Source organism: Xiphophorus couchianus, chromosome 13, assembly GCF_001444195.1.
Source record: "Xiphophorus couchianus chromosome 13, X_couchianus-1.0, whole genome shotgun sequence".
NCBI lineage: Eukaryota > Metazoa > Chordata > Actinopteri > Cyprinodontiformes > Poeciliidae > Xiphophorus > Xiphophorus couchianus.
In genome coordinates this window covers 22,407,349-22,424,974 of record NC_040240.1, presented here as the reverse complement: position 1 = coordinate 22,424,974, position 17,626 = coordinate 22,407,349, and the positions used below count along the sequence as shown (strand labels likewise).

The following is a 17,626-nucleotide window of genomic DNA, read 5'->3' as shown; positions in this document are numbered from 1 at the left end:
ACTGGAAAACCTTCTGTATTTTAATAAATACACTGCAAATTAAAAAATCACTATAGAACAACAAGATTATCTCAACTAACAAGCTGTTTTAAAATTTTTAACAAATTATATATCCCAGGCTTTTTCTAGCCAGTCTGCTCCATGCATAGCACATTGTTACTTCAACAGTTCTTTGTTGTTGTGCACACTAATTAGTGCCATCAGTGTTCCAGACACGAGCAAATCACTTAAGTGGGACTTTCCACTGCAAATCTTGTGCCCATGCAGGCACATCCGGTGACGCACAATGCTGCAATTAAGTGAGCTTATTTAATACAGCAACAGACTGAACAAAGCTAATAGGTCTAGCTTTTTGTCATCAATTAGACTTTAGAAAGCTGAGAGATTGGAGTGATCTCTACTTGGGCGTGGTACCTGGATTTATATTTATACACAATATCTATATCTCTTGCTATAACCCCTTATAGTCCATACATACAGTACATAGTCTTGTACATCTGTAAATAAATATTTATATCTCGTAGAGCACTTCTGGATAGATGCAAACTACATCTCGTTGCTTGTACTTGTGACAGTGCAATGACAATAAAGTTGAATTCTATTCTATTCTATTCTAAGGATATGATTATGTTTTATTAAAGTAGAGATGGTAATGTGTATTACAAATAATTTACAAAAAAATACTTGAATTCATTCTATGCTTTGCCTTTGTAGGTGCAATGTTTCCCAGCCTTTGTAGCTTTGATGATACACATTCAAAAAGCCATACAAAACCTCCTTAGTTTTACCTCAATTGTAATTCAAAATGTCAATGTACTGTAATAGTACCCAGCTCTGCCCAGACTCCCTCACTCCCATCAACTCGTTTGACTCTGTGTGATATTCTTTTTTATTATGTGCTGTGCTAATTTTATATCAGACTGATTGAAAATATGACTGAAACAATTATTTGTGTGTTTACCCAGGTAATCTTAGCTTGATTTACATTTGTTTCAAGTGAAATATTTGGTTCAAAAAACAATTACTGCATTATTGGGTTTTTGGTCATAATCTATGGATAACTTGATATAGCCAAACTTACTATTTCAAATCAGAACATCTGTATTGAAAAAGTTTTTCAAGACAGATTGTTTGTTTCCTCCTATCATATCAAACATAATTTGCATAAAGTGAAGCTACACAAACTGACAGCAAAGAAGGCGATGAAAATGAGCAGACAAAATAAAACAGAAATCAAACACATTACAGTTGTCCAAAACTAAGTGAAACAATGGCATAAGTGACCTGCAAATAAATCCAAGTGTGCTTTGATGCATCTTTACCCAATTACCCAATTTATATAGTCTATTCTATTGTTTTCTATCCTGTTATATTAACAACATGGTAATCCAAAATAAATAAATAAAATGCACTGACACACAGATTGTGCTATTTCAGAAAGGAAAAGAGATATGGTGCATCCAGAGATCTTCCATTGAACACTATGACTGCCCTTCTCATAACTGAGAGCCATATCCTCAGGTTACCCTGCATCAATCAAGGAGAGAGAGAGAGAAAGAGAGAGAGGGAGAGCGAGTTAAAATTATCCACCTAAAGCCAATCCTCCTCAAGCTGATCACTGAGCTGAATGGACTAACAAGCTCAGGGACTTCAAAATTACAGGCAGGTAAGAAAACTTTGTTTCTTTCTTGAAGAACTTAGTTGCTGTTTTATGTACAAAAAAAATACTTGATTGAATCAAAATATTACCCACAGCAAAAGGTTGTCATCCCAAAGAAAAAATCTGGAAATAATGCTGCCACACTCTGAGATCATTTCCATTTGTTTAGATTATCTGAAGTTTAAAGGAAACGTATATAGTAGTTATCCAATAGTTTTCTTGTGATTTAATGGTTTACAAAGAATCCTAGGTCAGAATAACTAGACTTGATCCTCAAGTTCATAGTTTTCATGTATTGAACTCTGTAGGACTGGCAATCCTAGTTTTTTGAAGGAAAAGGAATCCAGCCAGTTTGGAGGAACAAATGGCATATTTTTTTCTGTTAGTCTTGCAATCCAAACACAATATGTATTATTTCAATCATGTTAACAAACTAGGATATCTAAGCTATAAATGTGTATATATACAGTGATGATTAGTAAAAGTAACTCTTTTCACCGTGGTGAAAAGAGTTGCTCATTTAAAGGTGTTTCCTTTAAAGGTGTTTCCTTTAAATGAGCTAAAAAAAGAAATTTCTGAATGTCTCACCAACGTGTTGAATTAATTCATATCAGTATTCCTTTTAATTGCAACAATATTTAGTAATTTGGTCATTCTGAATTTTTTTAAATTATTTCTTACAAATTTTTTTGACCAACATCTGCTGATATGCTAATAAATTATAGGAAATTGATAATAGACAACATTTTGGTACGTTATTAAATTCTATGATTTTCTTGAAAGAATACCTCTATCCTTCGCTTTGTAATAGTTTGATTAGTTTGAGGTCATGTGCTGCAAATTGCTCATGACCTCAAATAACTGGATAAATATAGAATTATATAAACTTGTGATTTTTTTGTTTACGGCCTTAAATCTCCCAATATACAGTTAATAAATTGACAATTGTAAATTTTATTGGTACTGGATTTTTTTCACACAAAATAATGCAGTACCTGCAATCCCTTTTTTGCTGGCTTATTTTTTCTTATGTAAAATGGATTTGCTTATGTTAAAAATAAAAAATGATGCACAGAAAAGTTAAGATAATCAAGATTTTGATGTATTTATTATTCTTTCAGAATATGACTGTGATTTTAATTGATGTATTTGATTTGTGATGTTAATCTTGAGTGTTTAATGTGTTGGGTTACTCAAGAAAAGTGATGTTTTTGCTAGTTTTAAATAAACAATGACAAGATATGCTTAAAACATAATTCACAATTCTTGCAAGGGAAGCACAATGCCAAAAGGGACACTTGGTGTAAAATTACAGTAAAAAGACATCAAATTAATTAAATTTTTACCATGTATTTATTTTAAATATCAATACATAAAGCAGAGCCAACGAGACTTTATGTATTTAATTTTTTAAGTTTGATCTAATTAGAGCCCTTGAGTTCTTGGGTCAGTGCATCGCTGATGAGGTTGAAGCCACGTGCAGCACTGGGACTTTAGCTTGACTCTTTTTCACGGGGTGGAGACAGATTAAAAAAGCCAAGCAAATTGTAAGGATGATCCAGTCCCTTTTCAGGTGTGAAGTGCACCTGTTGACTCGCGTAAGAAGCCAGCTCTTGTAAAATCAAATAGGCAAATAACAGAGAAAACATCATCAATTGAATTGAGTCATTTCTCCTCAACACTTAATCACTGTTAACCATTTTTCATGTCATTTGCCTTAAATCCAAGATTGTTCACAAATTAACAAGATCAAAAATCAAAGCACAGTTCACGGTGATGTCAAATGTGACAACAATTAATATATAAATATAGTTTTGCAACAAATGGAAATTTCTGATTTGTTGGAAATGATGTTGAAACACAAAATATCTTTATTACAAACTTAATTATTAATGGTTCTTTAGATTCTTTTTCAGACTTCTGAAAAAAACCTGAAAGAGAAATATTTGTACTCTGTTGCTAGAAACCTTGCATACCATTTTCTATTGAGTGGGCCCAAGCCCTTTCACGGTTTAGTATTTGAAGATTTGTGGATTATTTTATGGGGCACATTGAAAATTCTCAAAACAAATGGAAGCGTGGGAAGCTAAAATACTTAGACACAATCCTACTTGACACACAATTGGCTGACATTTTTGTGACACATCCAATACAGTTCCCTTGTCGCTGATTGGTGGTACCCCCAACCACAGAAGTAAGTAAGCATTTTAGAAGGAGTTTCTAGTATTTGAGGATTTTAGCAATTCACATGCCTATGAATAGTGTGAGTCCACTGTTTTGGTGATGTGCTACATTTGTCACAAAGTATTTCAATCCACGATTACTGAAAAAAGTGTTGCTTTTACCAGTTTTCACTTTTTCCACCAAGTAAGACCTAGTTTTTGAAGGTCAACACTGCCTAAATGTCAACTCTATTAATTTCATAACCTCTGATTCCTTCAGTATGGTACAAAGATTGTCTTGACTATAGATAAAACTTTCAGCCTTTGTGAAAGCTTACCTAAATGCCCGGTTCTACTTTGATAACTTTACTGGGCAAATAGTCGCAGAAAAACGACTCAAAAATGCTGATCATGCAGTTAGGACACAAGTTACAAACCTAACAATTTATTGAACATATGCAAATATATGGATCGTGGTTCTGTTTGGGCAAATGAAAACACACATTGTGAAAAGATTACCATTCTATGTTGTTGAGGCTTCAAAAATTTGGATGTTATAAAATTCTTTCTTATTTTTAAAGTGAGGGTTATTGAGGTATCAGCCTCTGAAGAGTCGTCATATGTTGCTCAGAAAAATAAAGTAGGGTTTTATTTTAAACGGATAATTTCAACTTTTTTTACTAGATTCCAACTTTAAGAGCAGGTATATTTTCACATACCAAACCATCTGTTTTCTTTTTATATATAAAGAGAAAACATTTGCATTGGTAGAATATTATATATGACAACATTTCATTACCGTATGAATTAGCTTTCAAGTTACTCTAAATTAGAAGAAAATCTTTTACAAACGTAATGGCAAAAAATGTCAATAGTTATTTTTATTTAGGTAAAAAACTAGAAAAATGTTTAAACTGAAATAGCTAATTTCAGAAAAAAGAAATTTACAAATGAAGTTGAAAGAACAAAAAAGTTTTGAGCACCACCAGTAGTGGTTATATTTGCTGTTGCCTATCAAGAGGAGGTGTAACTTATGTTCCTGTTAAAATTAACCATGCAGCCAGGGAACGTAATGGGGAGGGTTGAATCGTGCAAAGCACGAGGTCAAAGCCTGACCAGAAGAGGCAAAGCATCTTTAAGCCTCAGACAGGTCAGAACCCTGTGTACATGTACATTTATAAAGCGACTGGGTAGTCTAGAGATGTCTTGAAAAGCTAAACTGGCACACAGAATGACACAGTATGTCAACAACGTCTAAGAAATCTTTCCTAAAGCTGTGTAAAGAACTTTCTTTAACTTTACAATAAAATGCATATTTCAATCTATTCCTGAGTCTGGTTAATCATAAGTTCTAAACATGTTTCATACATACAAGTGTGATAATGAAATAACACTTTCAAAGTTGACCATCATTTGAAAATCTCAAAAGAAACATGTTAGGAGCTTTGTGATCACTTATGAAGAGACATGCAGAAAAGATATACCTAGTGTTCACAAGACAGAACACTAGTCTGTTTGTTTTTTATGTGTCTTTTTGGATATTATCACAAAAAAATGACAGTTGGGCCTGGGAGGCAATCTATTGTTTTCCTCCAGCTGTTATTGAGGGAAATGTGGGTTGCATTCAAATCACCAGATATTTAAAACATGACTTTTATGAAAGTCATGGAATGTTTTCTGAAAGAAATATTTCTAGTGTTTTGTCACAAATATACTTTGTTTTCTGCACTTAAACCAAACACTGTTCTAGCTTGTCATACTATTATTGATAATTTTACCTCTTTGACACTGAAGGGGTATTTGTTTTGAAATTTGATGAGTTTGTTTTTTTGTAATTGTATTTTTTTTTTTTTTTTGCAGTAGCATTGTGTTTTATTGTATTTTTGGGAAGAAAAAGAAACAGATCTTTGCTTGTAGGGCATCCATGTGCTGCCACGTGTCATTGAGAAGTATCATGTCTTTAAAGCTCCTCTAATGTTGTCTTTAAGTATGGCTTGTTGTCAGGTTAAGTTCCTCATGTTGTTGCTAAATCTTTTTATCACTCACTCAAAGGTAGCCAATCTACTGTCTGAAGAGGAAAAAAAAAAGATGTCATATCTTTCTGGGTCAAACTAGAAGTTGCTTATTGTGATTTCATATGCATCAAAGTACATAAAAGCAGCAGGAGTTCAATAAGAAATCCATGTGACTCTTTGGACTGCAATTTCCCTCACCAGCTTGCGTATCCATGGTAACCTATTGCAATATTGTCTGGTGATGCTATTGCCATCTCAGATTTTGGCTCAGAGTTGTACCTCAAATTCAGGACAGACAGCCCAGGCACCAGGTCTACCATTTTGTTGCCTCTATGAAAGGATGTTGGCTGCTAGTTCCACTGCAACATAATTTCAGATTTTGCTATGCAGCCAGTCGAAAAGGAAGATGCAGCAATCTCTTACTTAGGGATGTATATGCACATGACACATGTATACTTGCAGAGACAAATTATCTACCCTGTTATCCAAAGGATGATCAATAAAAAGCCATGTTGTAATATTTCTATGCAGGTCAGTTCTAAGCACTATATGACTAACAGCTTTGTTCAACATTTAAGCTTTAGCTGAAGCAATAGTGGCCCCGGCTTTTCTTGAGTGTTATGTTATTGAAAGTTTATTCATTTATTTTTAAGTATTTTGATAACTATTTAATGTCACAGAAAAAATACTTTTTTACTGCTCATATACTACTACCAAAACTTTAAGCTAACATCTGTTCAAACGTAAATTAACACAGTAGCGTAGCAAAATAACTGGAATTAGTTAGTCTGTTTATATTTCAAAGCCTTTTTTTTCAAAGTCACAGAAAGGGCACTACAGGAGACTCAAATGTCCATGGTCTCAGTGGGTGTTTAAACTGGTGATTGGCTATAAGGTTAAGGAGCTTAAAAGGAACAACAGCTTATGTGTTCTGAAACCTTTTTTCTTGGCTTTGCATCACACTCTTTGGCAAGCCTCACAAACATCCTTAAGTTGTTTTAGAAATGAAAACATTCACTTTTGTTCCACTTCTGTAAATTTAGTAGAACTCATTCAAATTGTGCTTTTAATACCTTAAAGTTATTTTCTTCTTAAATTAGGCATAAAACAGTCCCATTTGCAAAACTGTTTAAGAAATTTAAATATTTTACTTTTGGTGTTTGTCACTTCAAGTTTTCTTTCCCCTCTAAGTTAAGCAAAATATATATTTCAAAAACACTATTTGTGGAAAATAGGTAAGTCTCAAGGTTTAGAAGAAATCTATTAGTCAAAAATTTATATTTCTATGGAGCTCAAACTAGATGTTAACACAAATTTCAACAGAAATTGAATACAGCACTATAATGGTTGTAAATTTGTACATGACATTTAGAAGAGACAATAAATTGGAATTGTGATTGTAGATTCTCAGTGGATATAAATTTGGTTTATACTGTTTCTTTAAGACTCGACAGATGTTATGATTGTTTAGTGGGATCTCTGTTGATAATAAGGTAAAGTCATCATTTATGAAATGAAGAACATATTTCAACAAAGGATCTAACAAAGTTTAGCAGTTTGCATCAATTAATGATTTTGTTTCAATATGCTTCCATTTGCCCAGAGTGTTTTTTTTTCTTACTGCGTTCTCTGTCTGTGCAACAGGAAATGTTACTCCAGGATCTGATGGATGTTTAGAAGCTGAAGTTAAATGGATTACACTGAGCTGCCAAGCACAGGAAGTCATAGGAGCCAAGACTGATCACTTCCCTGGCACTGGCCCAACACCACGTCCTCGAGTGGGTGGAAGAACCTTTCACGATACATCAGCCAAGTTCTCACAGCCTGTTGATTTGCCATGAAGCCAAGAAACTTTGTCTGATTTGAACAGGTTAGCTTAAGGGCAAAAAGATAAACAGTTTGGCAGCGACCTTTGTTTATTTCTGGATTACTTCCTTGCTCTCTTGGCATTTGTGTTACTTATCTTTTTTTTGTCATCCAAGAGGAAATTATGTCTCAAGTGAATTTGTTGAAATGATATGCTACAAAACACTTACATTCAACACAAATGACATTCATTCATGGTGTTCTTCAAAGTAAAGCTAATTCTTGGGGAAACGGTCATTTATCAAGGGACTACATTCATTCCAACAAAACATGGCCAGAGACAACAGCCTTCTGAGCCTCATGCCTTCACCTGTGAGGTATGGGCAAAGGTGTGGACCACCCCTGGGTTTAATCCTGCCTCTTTCTCCCCTACATTCTCTGATTTTTTTTTACTTTTTGTCATGTGCTGCTGCTGTGGGCACCATAGAATATGACTATGGAATTAGTCCCAAATTTGTCTGTACTCCCGTTCCCCCAGAAGCAGATCCCAGCTGTTATTCACCACCTTCTGTGCCCCATGGACCAAGTAGTAGCAGTCATGGGAATGACCACAGCACTGGCAATCATCGGGGCACAATGTCAGATGAGGCAAAAGCTACCATTTTGCACCTTCGTGAGAGCCTTGTAAGGCAGAAGGAAACAATCCTGGACCAGAGGGAGACCATCAGAGAACTGACTGCCAAACTCACATTGTGTGAAGGGTTTGGCGGTCATCACAGCATTGGTCATCACGAAAGCCACCATGGTTACAATGACAATCATCATGACACTCACCATAGCAGCCATCAGGACAATCATAACAGCCACCATGGTGAGCACCAAGGACATCATGGCAGCCATCATGGGCCATCATCACTGCACCATGGGCCCTCAGCACATCATGGCAGTGATCATCACTCCTCCCATGGCAGCCACAGGTCAGACCTCCACCACCAAAAAGGATCGTCATATAGCATACACAGCTCTTTTTCTCCAGAACAGACTGGAAAGACGCTACAGACATTAAAAGAGAGGCTGGAGAACTTGCAGGTGAGTGAAGCAAAATGAATTTCAGACATTTTCAATGTTCACATTGACCTTAATTCTAAACTGTTACCAAAATGTTGCTAATAGGTTGCCATGTCATGGTTTTGAAGTGTCAGAAACTGAAACTTTTGCTTGTTTTTTGGGGATATTTATGTTAGCCTTGCTATGCAAAGTGCTTAAGTTTATCATGCATGCACAAGGATACTGTAAACATAAATTGTTTACAGAAAAGAACCTCACTGGGAGTCAAACCAGAGGCCTTCTTGTGGGAATCCAACAATGCTACTAATCTTTCCAACTGTGTAGTATCAACAAACATGCACATTGTTTCTCATCTTGAGTTCTGTGGGGGCGTTTTGACACCTGTGTTTTGTTTACATTGGTCCAAATCAATTTATTTTAACTTTCACCTCTTTCTTGTGGTTTGATTTCTTGAAATCTTGAAAGTTGCAAAGGGATTTGGTATTAGCAGAAAAGACTTGCGGCCTTTGTTTGTTCACCCTACCACATCCAACAATGCAATGCATACCTGGATACAGGAAGGCATTTGAATTGAGTTTGTAACATGCCTCTGGTACCTGAGTTGCATTGAGGTTGGATAGCACACTGTAAACAAATCTCTCTGGATTTCATTTGTAATCGTACTGAGACTATACCCTCCCAACAGTCTTGATACATTACACACCCTAGTGCAATTGCTGTGTTCATATCCAAGTAAACAAACAAAACCAAAGGGGGGAATGAACCAAAGTTTGTTTTAATGAGGCACCAACTCCAGTCCTCAAGCACTTGTGGCCTCCCATTTTTAGATGTCTCTATTCCAACACAACTGATGAGAATGGATCAGTTGTACCTGAGCATGTTCCAAAGTTGTGCAGAGGCCTGCTAATGAACCATTATTTGATTCACGTGTGTTGAATCAAACAAAAGAACTAAAACATGCAGCATACTCACTCTTGAGGACAAACATTGGACACCACCATTTTAAATGGACCAAACACTTAAGGTATAAAAACATCAGAAGTGTCAATGGGGTATTTCTTGCTACCTGCATTCCAATCAGAGTAAAGGAAAAATACATTTAAAATGTCAACAACCTGTGATGGACTGGGAGCCTTTCTGGGGTGTCTTGTGATTTTGTGAAAGTTGGGATAGCCTACAGGTAATGATGAATCAGAACAACATAAATCAGGAACAACAATTGTGCAGATGAAACAATATACAACTGCACAGATTTTAAAAGCAGTTTTACAATTATTGCAGTTTTTTAAAGTAGATCTTTAAGTGTTAACCAGTCTCTCCTCAGTTTATTTGGTAACATTTTTATTTTAAGCATACTTCAAGTGAATGAGTTATAAAGGTAATTTGATAGAATATATATTATCTTTTTTCTTTAGAAAACAATCAAAATGTGAGTAAATGTTATCTTCCCAATTCAGAAAATAGGCACAAAGACATATTTGCTCCTAGTCAAAGCAAATCTGTCTTTTAGAGACCTGCCACCTGACACAGAAATAGGTCCCAGTTGCTCCGATCTACTGGCGTTGTTGGGCAGGACGGCTTATGAAAGTAGAGCATGATGATATGGGGAACTTTTTACCTTTAACTTCATCTTAGTCATTCACACAACTCATCCACATACAGTAATTGTGCCTGTTTACATGTATGTGAAAAGCCTCATTTAGTGTGCAGTTGGTCCCAGACTATGCTCAGATAAATCTCATTCAATCTCCCTTAAAGGTGCTAGTCAAAACATAATCACTGCCAGGATTTATCCTGTGTCACTCCCTCCTCTAACAAGATGTCTACACCACTGGCCCCTGGTCATGCACCGAAGGGCGCTAGCCTGCCTCACCTTCAATTACCTTCATCCCTCTTGATAAGGCTACTAAACTGTGGCGTGTGTTGGCAGGAAACAAAGCCGGATTTGCCGGTGAGGAAGATGAGAACAAGCAAGGGGAAGAGGGAATGAAAGCTAATAAAGGCGTGGGTTGAAAGTGCTTTGAAATATAAAAATATATCTTCCTAAACCTTATTTTTAATACTACTCCATTAAGATATTATTGCAATAGAAATAAAAATGCTATTTAAAACTTGATTTTATTGTTTAGATTAAGATTAATACTGAGGTATTAGATGATATTTAAACTGCTAGAGCAGTTTATCATACTATTTATATTTTTATCTCCAGGCAAGAAACTCCTCCAGTTCCTACTCAAGCTCCCTGAGAGAACTCCTCCAGCGAAAGATCAATGCTCTAGAAGAACAGCTACACAGTTACTACAGAGATCACCATAATGACCACAATGCTGATCACCATGATGACTCACATAATGATAACCACAGCGGCAGCCACCATGATGACCACCATTCTACTCACCATGGTGGCCATCCTGATGATAGCCACCATGATAGCCACCATAGCAGTGGTCACCATGAAGACCATCACAGCAGCCCCCATGGTAGCCATAGATACAATCATCACAGCCACCATCATAGTCGCCATCATGACCCCCACTATGGCTGGCATCATGGTCATCACTATGGTCACCATGAAAGCCATCACAGCAGCCACCACAATGACCATCATAATGACCACCATGATGACCATCATAGCCATCATGGCCATCATGGCCATGATTCTCTCCATGGACCTGGACATCATGATGACCACCATGATGACCACCATGATGACCACCATGGCACTGAGGACCATGAGCACAATCATGAAGGGGAACACCCACCCAGGCGCCTTCCTTACACTAGCAAGGAAACAAGTCTGCGGGGCTCTGGACACAGCAAGCTGGAAACAGTTCTCAGCCAACTACATCACAATGACCATGGTAAGCACAGTTCTGAACTAAACATTTATATGCATCAGTTTCTATTGGTATTTAGGTATTTTAGATTATTCATCAAGATTACATCTTCACATAAATACTCAAATATCATGCAGGTTACCTTTAACTCTATATTTAACAAAAATTGTATAATACATAATGTTTCCATTTGTTACTGTTCTGGTTTCCGTTTGAGCCACTCATTTGTGTTGAAATGTGACAGATTAGAACTCCCAATAAAACGAAATAACTTTACGAGACCTTGTGGTAATAGGTATTATTCAGTGAAGTCTTTGAAGTAGTGAAAAAGTATGAAACGGTTGAAATGACTGCCTTCATCTCCAACTTCTGACATGCCTCCCATCCTAAACTGCCCTCTTACAGGGATTGGCATTCACCAATACCTGTATATTTATTCCTATGTTTCCTCAGTCCCTTGTGGAGTTGTCAGCAAATTATATTAGCATGTGGGAGTTACACAAGTAAGCACTGGGTACTATTAGTCAGTGTTGACAGGTATCCTAACCCTCGTCCCCACAGCACACACTGCCGTACATGTTTTAGATGTTTTGCTGCTTCATGAAACCTGATTTTAATTGATGGCTGATTAACAGGCTTTGTGAACTGCAATCATCTGAATTGTGTGTTTTAAGGGAAACATGTAAAACATGCTAACAAAGTGCCTTAAGGACCAGAGTTGAGAAACACTGGTATAACACCTTAAATTCTGGTTTACTTCTTAAACCTTACACTTTAAGCTAGTAGCCCTGCTTTTGTCAATTAGCTCCAGCTACTTTTGTCGTTTTATATGGATATTTTATTCCTAATTTTATTTGTTTACATTTTATAAATTGTCACCAGTCATGACTTGGATTAAATTATACATAAGAAGAGATAGACATAATCTATTTCTACTTATGACTATGTTTAATGTGCCTCCTAAGTTGTCTCAGTTCATGTTTAGTGTACAGTTTACTAAAACAAGTATTCAACTTTTGTAGTTAACAAAAAACAACAGTGAGAACTAAGTTAAAAGTGTTGGCTTGAAAAAGAGTTCCACTACAAATCTCTAGCCTGCTAATGGCCAAAGGGTTTTTTTATGTGAGAAAAGTGCAGAGCTATGTTTGATCTTTAGTTTTATTGGAATTAATCCAGTCTTTTCTCCCAATCTTACCAGGAAACCAAAAGAAGCTTAAGAGTCCAAGTGCTTTCCTGCTTGAGTTTCCCATGAGGACCAATTACATGTATGCCAGGATGAAGCGATCAGTGATCAATGAGATCTTTGCCCTGACCATCTGTCTGTGGCTGAAGCCAGGGGAAGGTTCTGGCCTCGGAACACCCATTTCCTATGCCGTGCCTGGGCAAGCCAATGAGCTGGTGCTAATGGAATGGGGCAGTAACCCAATGGAGCTGCTCATTAATGACAAGGTGTTGTAACATGGTCACATGTACAAAAACATCTACCATCAGATATGGCAGAAACTGAATGTGGTTTAAGCACACATAAGCATTTAACTGAAAGCTTATATGAAGTCATGCTTTCTTATAGACGTGTCCATGAATAATTTTAAAAAATTATAGTAAATGTACAAAAATATATATTTTTACAATATATCTTATTATAAAATAAATTGCCAGTTGAAGAAAGTGGACAACAAGGTCAACTTCTCAAAGAAACATTCCTGTACTACTTTTCCCGACAGTCAAACATGTTTAATTGATTTACCGAAATGTTTCCCATTCCTCATAGAATTCTTCAATATTGATCTAAACAATAACATCAACTTATTTACTTCAGGTATTCTTTATGCTGTATTTTAAAAAATGCATAGGCTCTTTTGGATTTACCTAGGAAGAGAGGTTTGTAAATCTATTTTGTTTCTCCAGGAAATTGGTTGTGGATGTCTAGGTTTGCCTGACACTAACCCCCATACAAATGAATGACCAACTAAGATTTCATTATACTACTAATCCCCTAATCTTTTTTCTCTGAAAAGCCTTTACGGTTTTTTCCCTTTTGAATGGAAAGTATTGGTTGACTATGTCCTTTCCTTGCCCCAGTACTGGGTGATCACAACAAACAAATAAGCAAAGCAATTAATCCTGTTATAGTCTTGTACTGACTGACCTAATTGTCTGTAGGAGAGACCAGGAAGATAAAACTATCATGTTTGTTGTCTGTGAGTCACATACAAAGTCATGACCAAAACAATTAATGACCCACTTAAGTCCATGAATTCAGTTAGCAAGGTTTAAAATAATTTCTCGAGTTGAGGTGATCTTTTTCAGTGTTCACATGAAAGGCTTTGTCCAGAATATTAACCATTTTTCCCAGTCTGTTCTTTATAGGATATTGCTGAGAGTACAGTAAGCGGACATTGACAGGCTAATTAACCAGGGTATCTGTTTAAATACTCAGTCTGTTCTTGGCTTCATTACAAATGCTGCTCATAGCCTTCTAAAGGGAGTAATAAAACAAAATTAAAATAAAAAGACTAATGAGCAGTGCACCTTTAATTTTAACAATTTTACTTTCAGATCAGATATATATTTTCAAACACTTGAAAACTTTTTTTATGCACATACTGTGTGTGTGATACCCTTTTTCATTTAGTTTATCTTCAGTGCACAGCAACACATGCTGAGGTCCATCGCTTGCTGATCTGTTTCATCTTCATATTATGGTATTTATGCAGAAATTTAAAACACTATTGTAAACATTACCTATTTCTAGTTCTAAACAGAAAAGTTATTTTTTCCTCTATTGCTGCTAAAAGAAATAGGTGGCACTCTGGTGATCCATGGTTTTCTTAAGAGAAAAAGAAAATCCAAATAACCAAATTTCTGTTTTTTATTGGCTAGGGAAAATAAGTGAACAAGCTTCATTTGGGTAGTTGAAGGTGTGGGGGTTGAGGGGCATGACTTGCTGCTACATACAGCTGGAGAAAACTCTAGTCAGTCCGGTACTCCCTCTGCCCTTTCATTAAAATGGCTTTAAATCACAGGAATTGGCTGAAAATGTTAATCTGCTTTGAAACTACAACTTTAAAAATGTGGCATAACTTGATATCTGTAACCAGCTTGTGCCTACTGGAAAATCAACATAATAAAATAATTTCTCAAAAACAGTTCACCATGCCCACCAGCTGTATTGCTGTTGCGCATGGTGTCATAGTGTCCACAAATTGACCTATTTTATTCATTTATTTTATCATGTTGCATTTCAAGATGTCCACCACACTAGTAAGCATGAATGAAACTGGTAAACTGTTTGGATCAGAGTTATTGACAGGACGTAGCAGGCATTTGTGAAGACAGCAGTTTAAGTAACATGAGACAAAGTCTTCAGTTTTAGTTAAATAACAGTTTTTTTGTGTATTTTTTTTTACCCCTTCCTTCTTTTCTGGTTTATAGGCGGTGACAGTACCAATAACTTTGACAGATGGAAAGTGGCATCATGTGTGCGTGACATGGTCAACACGTGACGGCGTTTGGGAGGCTTACCAGGATGGAGTGAAGAAAGGTTCTGGACAGAACCTGTCAGCCTGGAGTCCCATAAAACCAGGAGGGATATTTATGTTGGGTCAGGAACAGGTGAGCCATTTGTTTTAAGTATTATAGAACTGTTAGTCAGTACCTCCTCTTTGGAGTTTTATTTATTTATGTGCCTTCGCCTCCACACCACAGGACACAATGGGAGGTCGCTTTGACATCACTCAGTCTTTCTTGGGAGAGTTGTCAGATCTCCAGTTCTGGTCCAGAGTCTTGACAGCCAATGAGATTCACACCCAAGCAACATGTGGAGGCCACCTCGTTGGTGACGTCATGTCGTGGTCTGAAGAGCAAGTGGAACTTCATGGAGGGCTGACTGAGCTTCCTTTTGAGCCTTGTCACTAAAGAGAAACATTGAATTCTCACAGGCAAAGCAGTAGGATTATATGATTAAATGCATGTGTCAAAAATGGATGGGGAGTGGAGAAATATAATCTTTCTGCCTTCTCCACCTACGCGCTCACTTCCATGTTCTCAGCAGGACTGCTTTGAAAGCTCCCAAGAGCGCAGCGCTTTGGATTTACTGCCTGTATGGTCACGACTGCGGCTCCTCTGATGGATTCAACACACATAATTGGATTTCCTTTCAGCAGAACAGCGACAGAAGTTGCTGGATGCTATTGACGAGCTTGCTGCAATCATCACAAACATTAAAAAAGGGTGAAAAAGAGAGTAAAAGGGACAGGAAAAATGCCTCATCAGCAGGATTGATGTTGTCACAGGATATGTTTCTTTTACAGATCAAACCTGGCATTTTTATAGCATTACTTGATAATGTTAACTTGTATACATTATATTAGTATTTCATATTGAAAATAATGCAGGCTTTTTGAAAATAAATACAATTAAAAAGAATTAAATGGATGGGTTATGTGTTGTACCAAATTATGCATGTTGTCAACACAGAACTGAAAATGCTTTTCAATTGACCGCTGTCGAAGAGTTGTTGCGTAATAGTGAGATGGTTCGATGTCAGATATGACATGCTATGGCTTCAAGCCACCTAACAGCATCAAAACAGGTAAACCGGCCTACAACGTGTTAGCGCTGTGAAACCAACGTCTCCTGATCAACTGGTGGCTTATGTTAGGATTTACCTGTGACATCTGACCTCATCCTGCCTATTTCCAACCAGCTCAAACCTTAAGGCAAAGGCAGACATGCCAACACATATGCAGTTGCACATGCTCAGAAAAGCTAAAGAAGTGAAAGAGTATTGCTGATCCCATGGTAGCAGCTTGTACTTTCAGTTTTTTTTTTTCCTTTTTGTACATGTACATAGTATTATATGGTCTCTTTCCATTGATCAAAAATACTTTATAACTGTATTTGTTATATTGTAAATAAGTAAAAAACAAAAACATAGTACTTTCCTAATCTTTACTTATCTCTTTTTGCTTTTGAGCGGATAGTCAGTAACAAATTGTTGAAATCAGTCCAAGTTCGGCTTTCAGTCAGGCATTCTTGCTTTGACCTGTCTTTGTGTTAAAAAGGGATATTAATTACAGCATTTGAAAAAAAAAAATTAGCTTTAAACATCTGCTAAATCTTTATTGTATGCCAAAGTATGAAGCACTTTGAAATGTTTTTCCTGTTTTTTTCTGTGATAAATAGTGGGCCAAATGTGTGTTACACCTATTTCAAACTTTTCCTTTATTTTTGTCATTTAGACTATATACATGTGCTGCAGAGAAATGTTTGCAAGCTCTTAACTCAATATGTAGAACAATGGTAGCATCATCTTTATTAACACAAGATCTGCTTATTTTCGCCTTTGCTGTATATTCCAGCATTTTGATAGCATTTGTTTTGTTTAGTATTTGTATGTATATAACATGTTATAGTTCAAAACAGTCCCTCCCTTAAGTGTGAGCCAAAAATACATACAGATTTGTAAAACTTGAAGGAGGAATATTATGAATAATAAATGCTGGAAAATGTTTGTAAATATACACCAATTTTGAATAAAACAATTTAAAATAACATTTCTGTAATGTCTTGTAGAGAACAGATTTAGAGTGTACCCAGGCAGTTTTGTACTCTTTTACAAAAGTACAAAATTTTATTTGGTGTTTGAAGAGTTAGTTCAAACTGAAGTGAGCTACTGCGAAGTTACTATCTGTGATGAATAAATATAAATAAAAAATAAAATAAAATTGTGGGATAATGGAAGTTGGCTGCTAGTTAGACACACTGTCTGTTTTAGCTGGCTTCAGCAGATTAAACTATTAAAACCAACAATAATGGTCATATGCATTGGCCACAACACTTTGCAGACATTGACAGTGTACAATTTCAAAATAGATCAATATTATGTCTGGTGTAGTTGAAGTTAGATTAATTGCCCAGAAATGTTTGTTAGCAGTTGTGTTAGCAGAAATTTAATGCATTTATGCATCAAGACACAGCAAACACAACTTGCTGTAGTTAAAGCTGAACACAGATAGGGGTAAGACTTCGAACATAGTCCCTTTTATGTTGGTTTGATTATTTTAGAGACTGCTG

General features: G+C 36.3%; 1 protein-coding gene across 2 annotated transcripts; it reads left to right on the top strand.

Annotated features, from left to right (window-relative positions):
* The first annotated feature begins 631 nt into the window (after positions 1-631).
* Positions 632-17,068, top strand: LOC114155375 (neuronal pentraxin-1-like). 2 transcript variants are annotated; one of them, XM_028035237.1, is made up of 6 exons: positions 632-1,666; positions 7,482-8,732; positions 10,921-11,572; positions 12,747-12,997; positions 14,984-15,163; positions 15,257-17,068. In XM_028035237.1, the coding sequence occupies exons 2-6, from the start codon at positions 7,974-7,976 to the stop codon at positions 15,464-15,466; spliced, it is 2,052 nt and encodes a 683-aa protein (XP_027891038.1). In that variant the 5' UTR covers positions 632-1,666; positions 7,482-7,973; the 3' UTR covers positions 15,467-17,068. The 2 variants fall into 2 exon arrangements, with proteins under 2 accessions (XP_027891038.1, XP_027891040.1); XM_028035239.1 differs by lacking the exon at positions 632-1,666 and having other exon boundaries at positions 7,153-8,732.
* Positions 17,069-17,626: the final 558 nt, after the last annotated feature.

Bases quoted from the DNA above. Each gene is read 5' to 3' on its own strand.
- LOC114155375 (XM_028035237.1), top strand. From the start codon at position 7,974: ATGGCCAGAGACAACAGCCTTCTGAGCCTCATGCCTTCACCTGTGAGG. The intron at 8,733-10,920 runs GTGAGTGAAGCA...TTTTATCTCCAG, and splicing joins AGAGGCTGGAGAACTTGCAG to GCAAGAAACTCCTCCAGTTC. The intron at 11,573-12,746 runs GTAAGCACAGTT...CAATCTTACCAG, and splicing joins ACTACATCACAATGACCATG to GAAACCAAAAGAAGCTTAAG.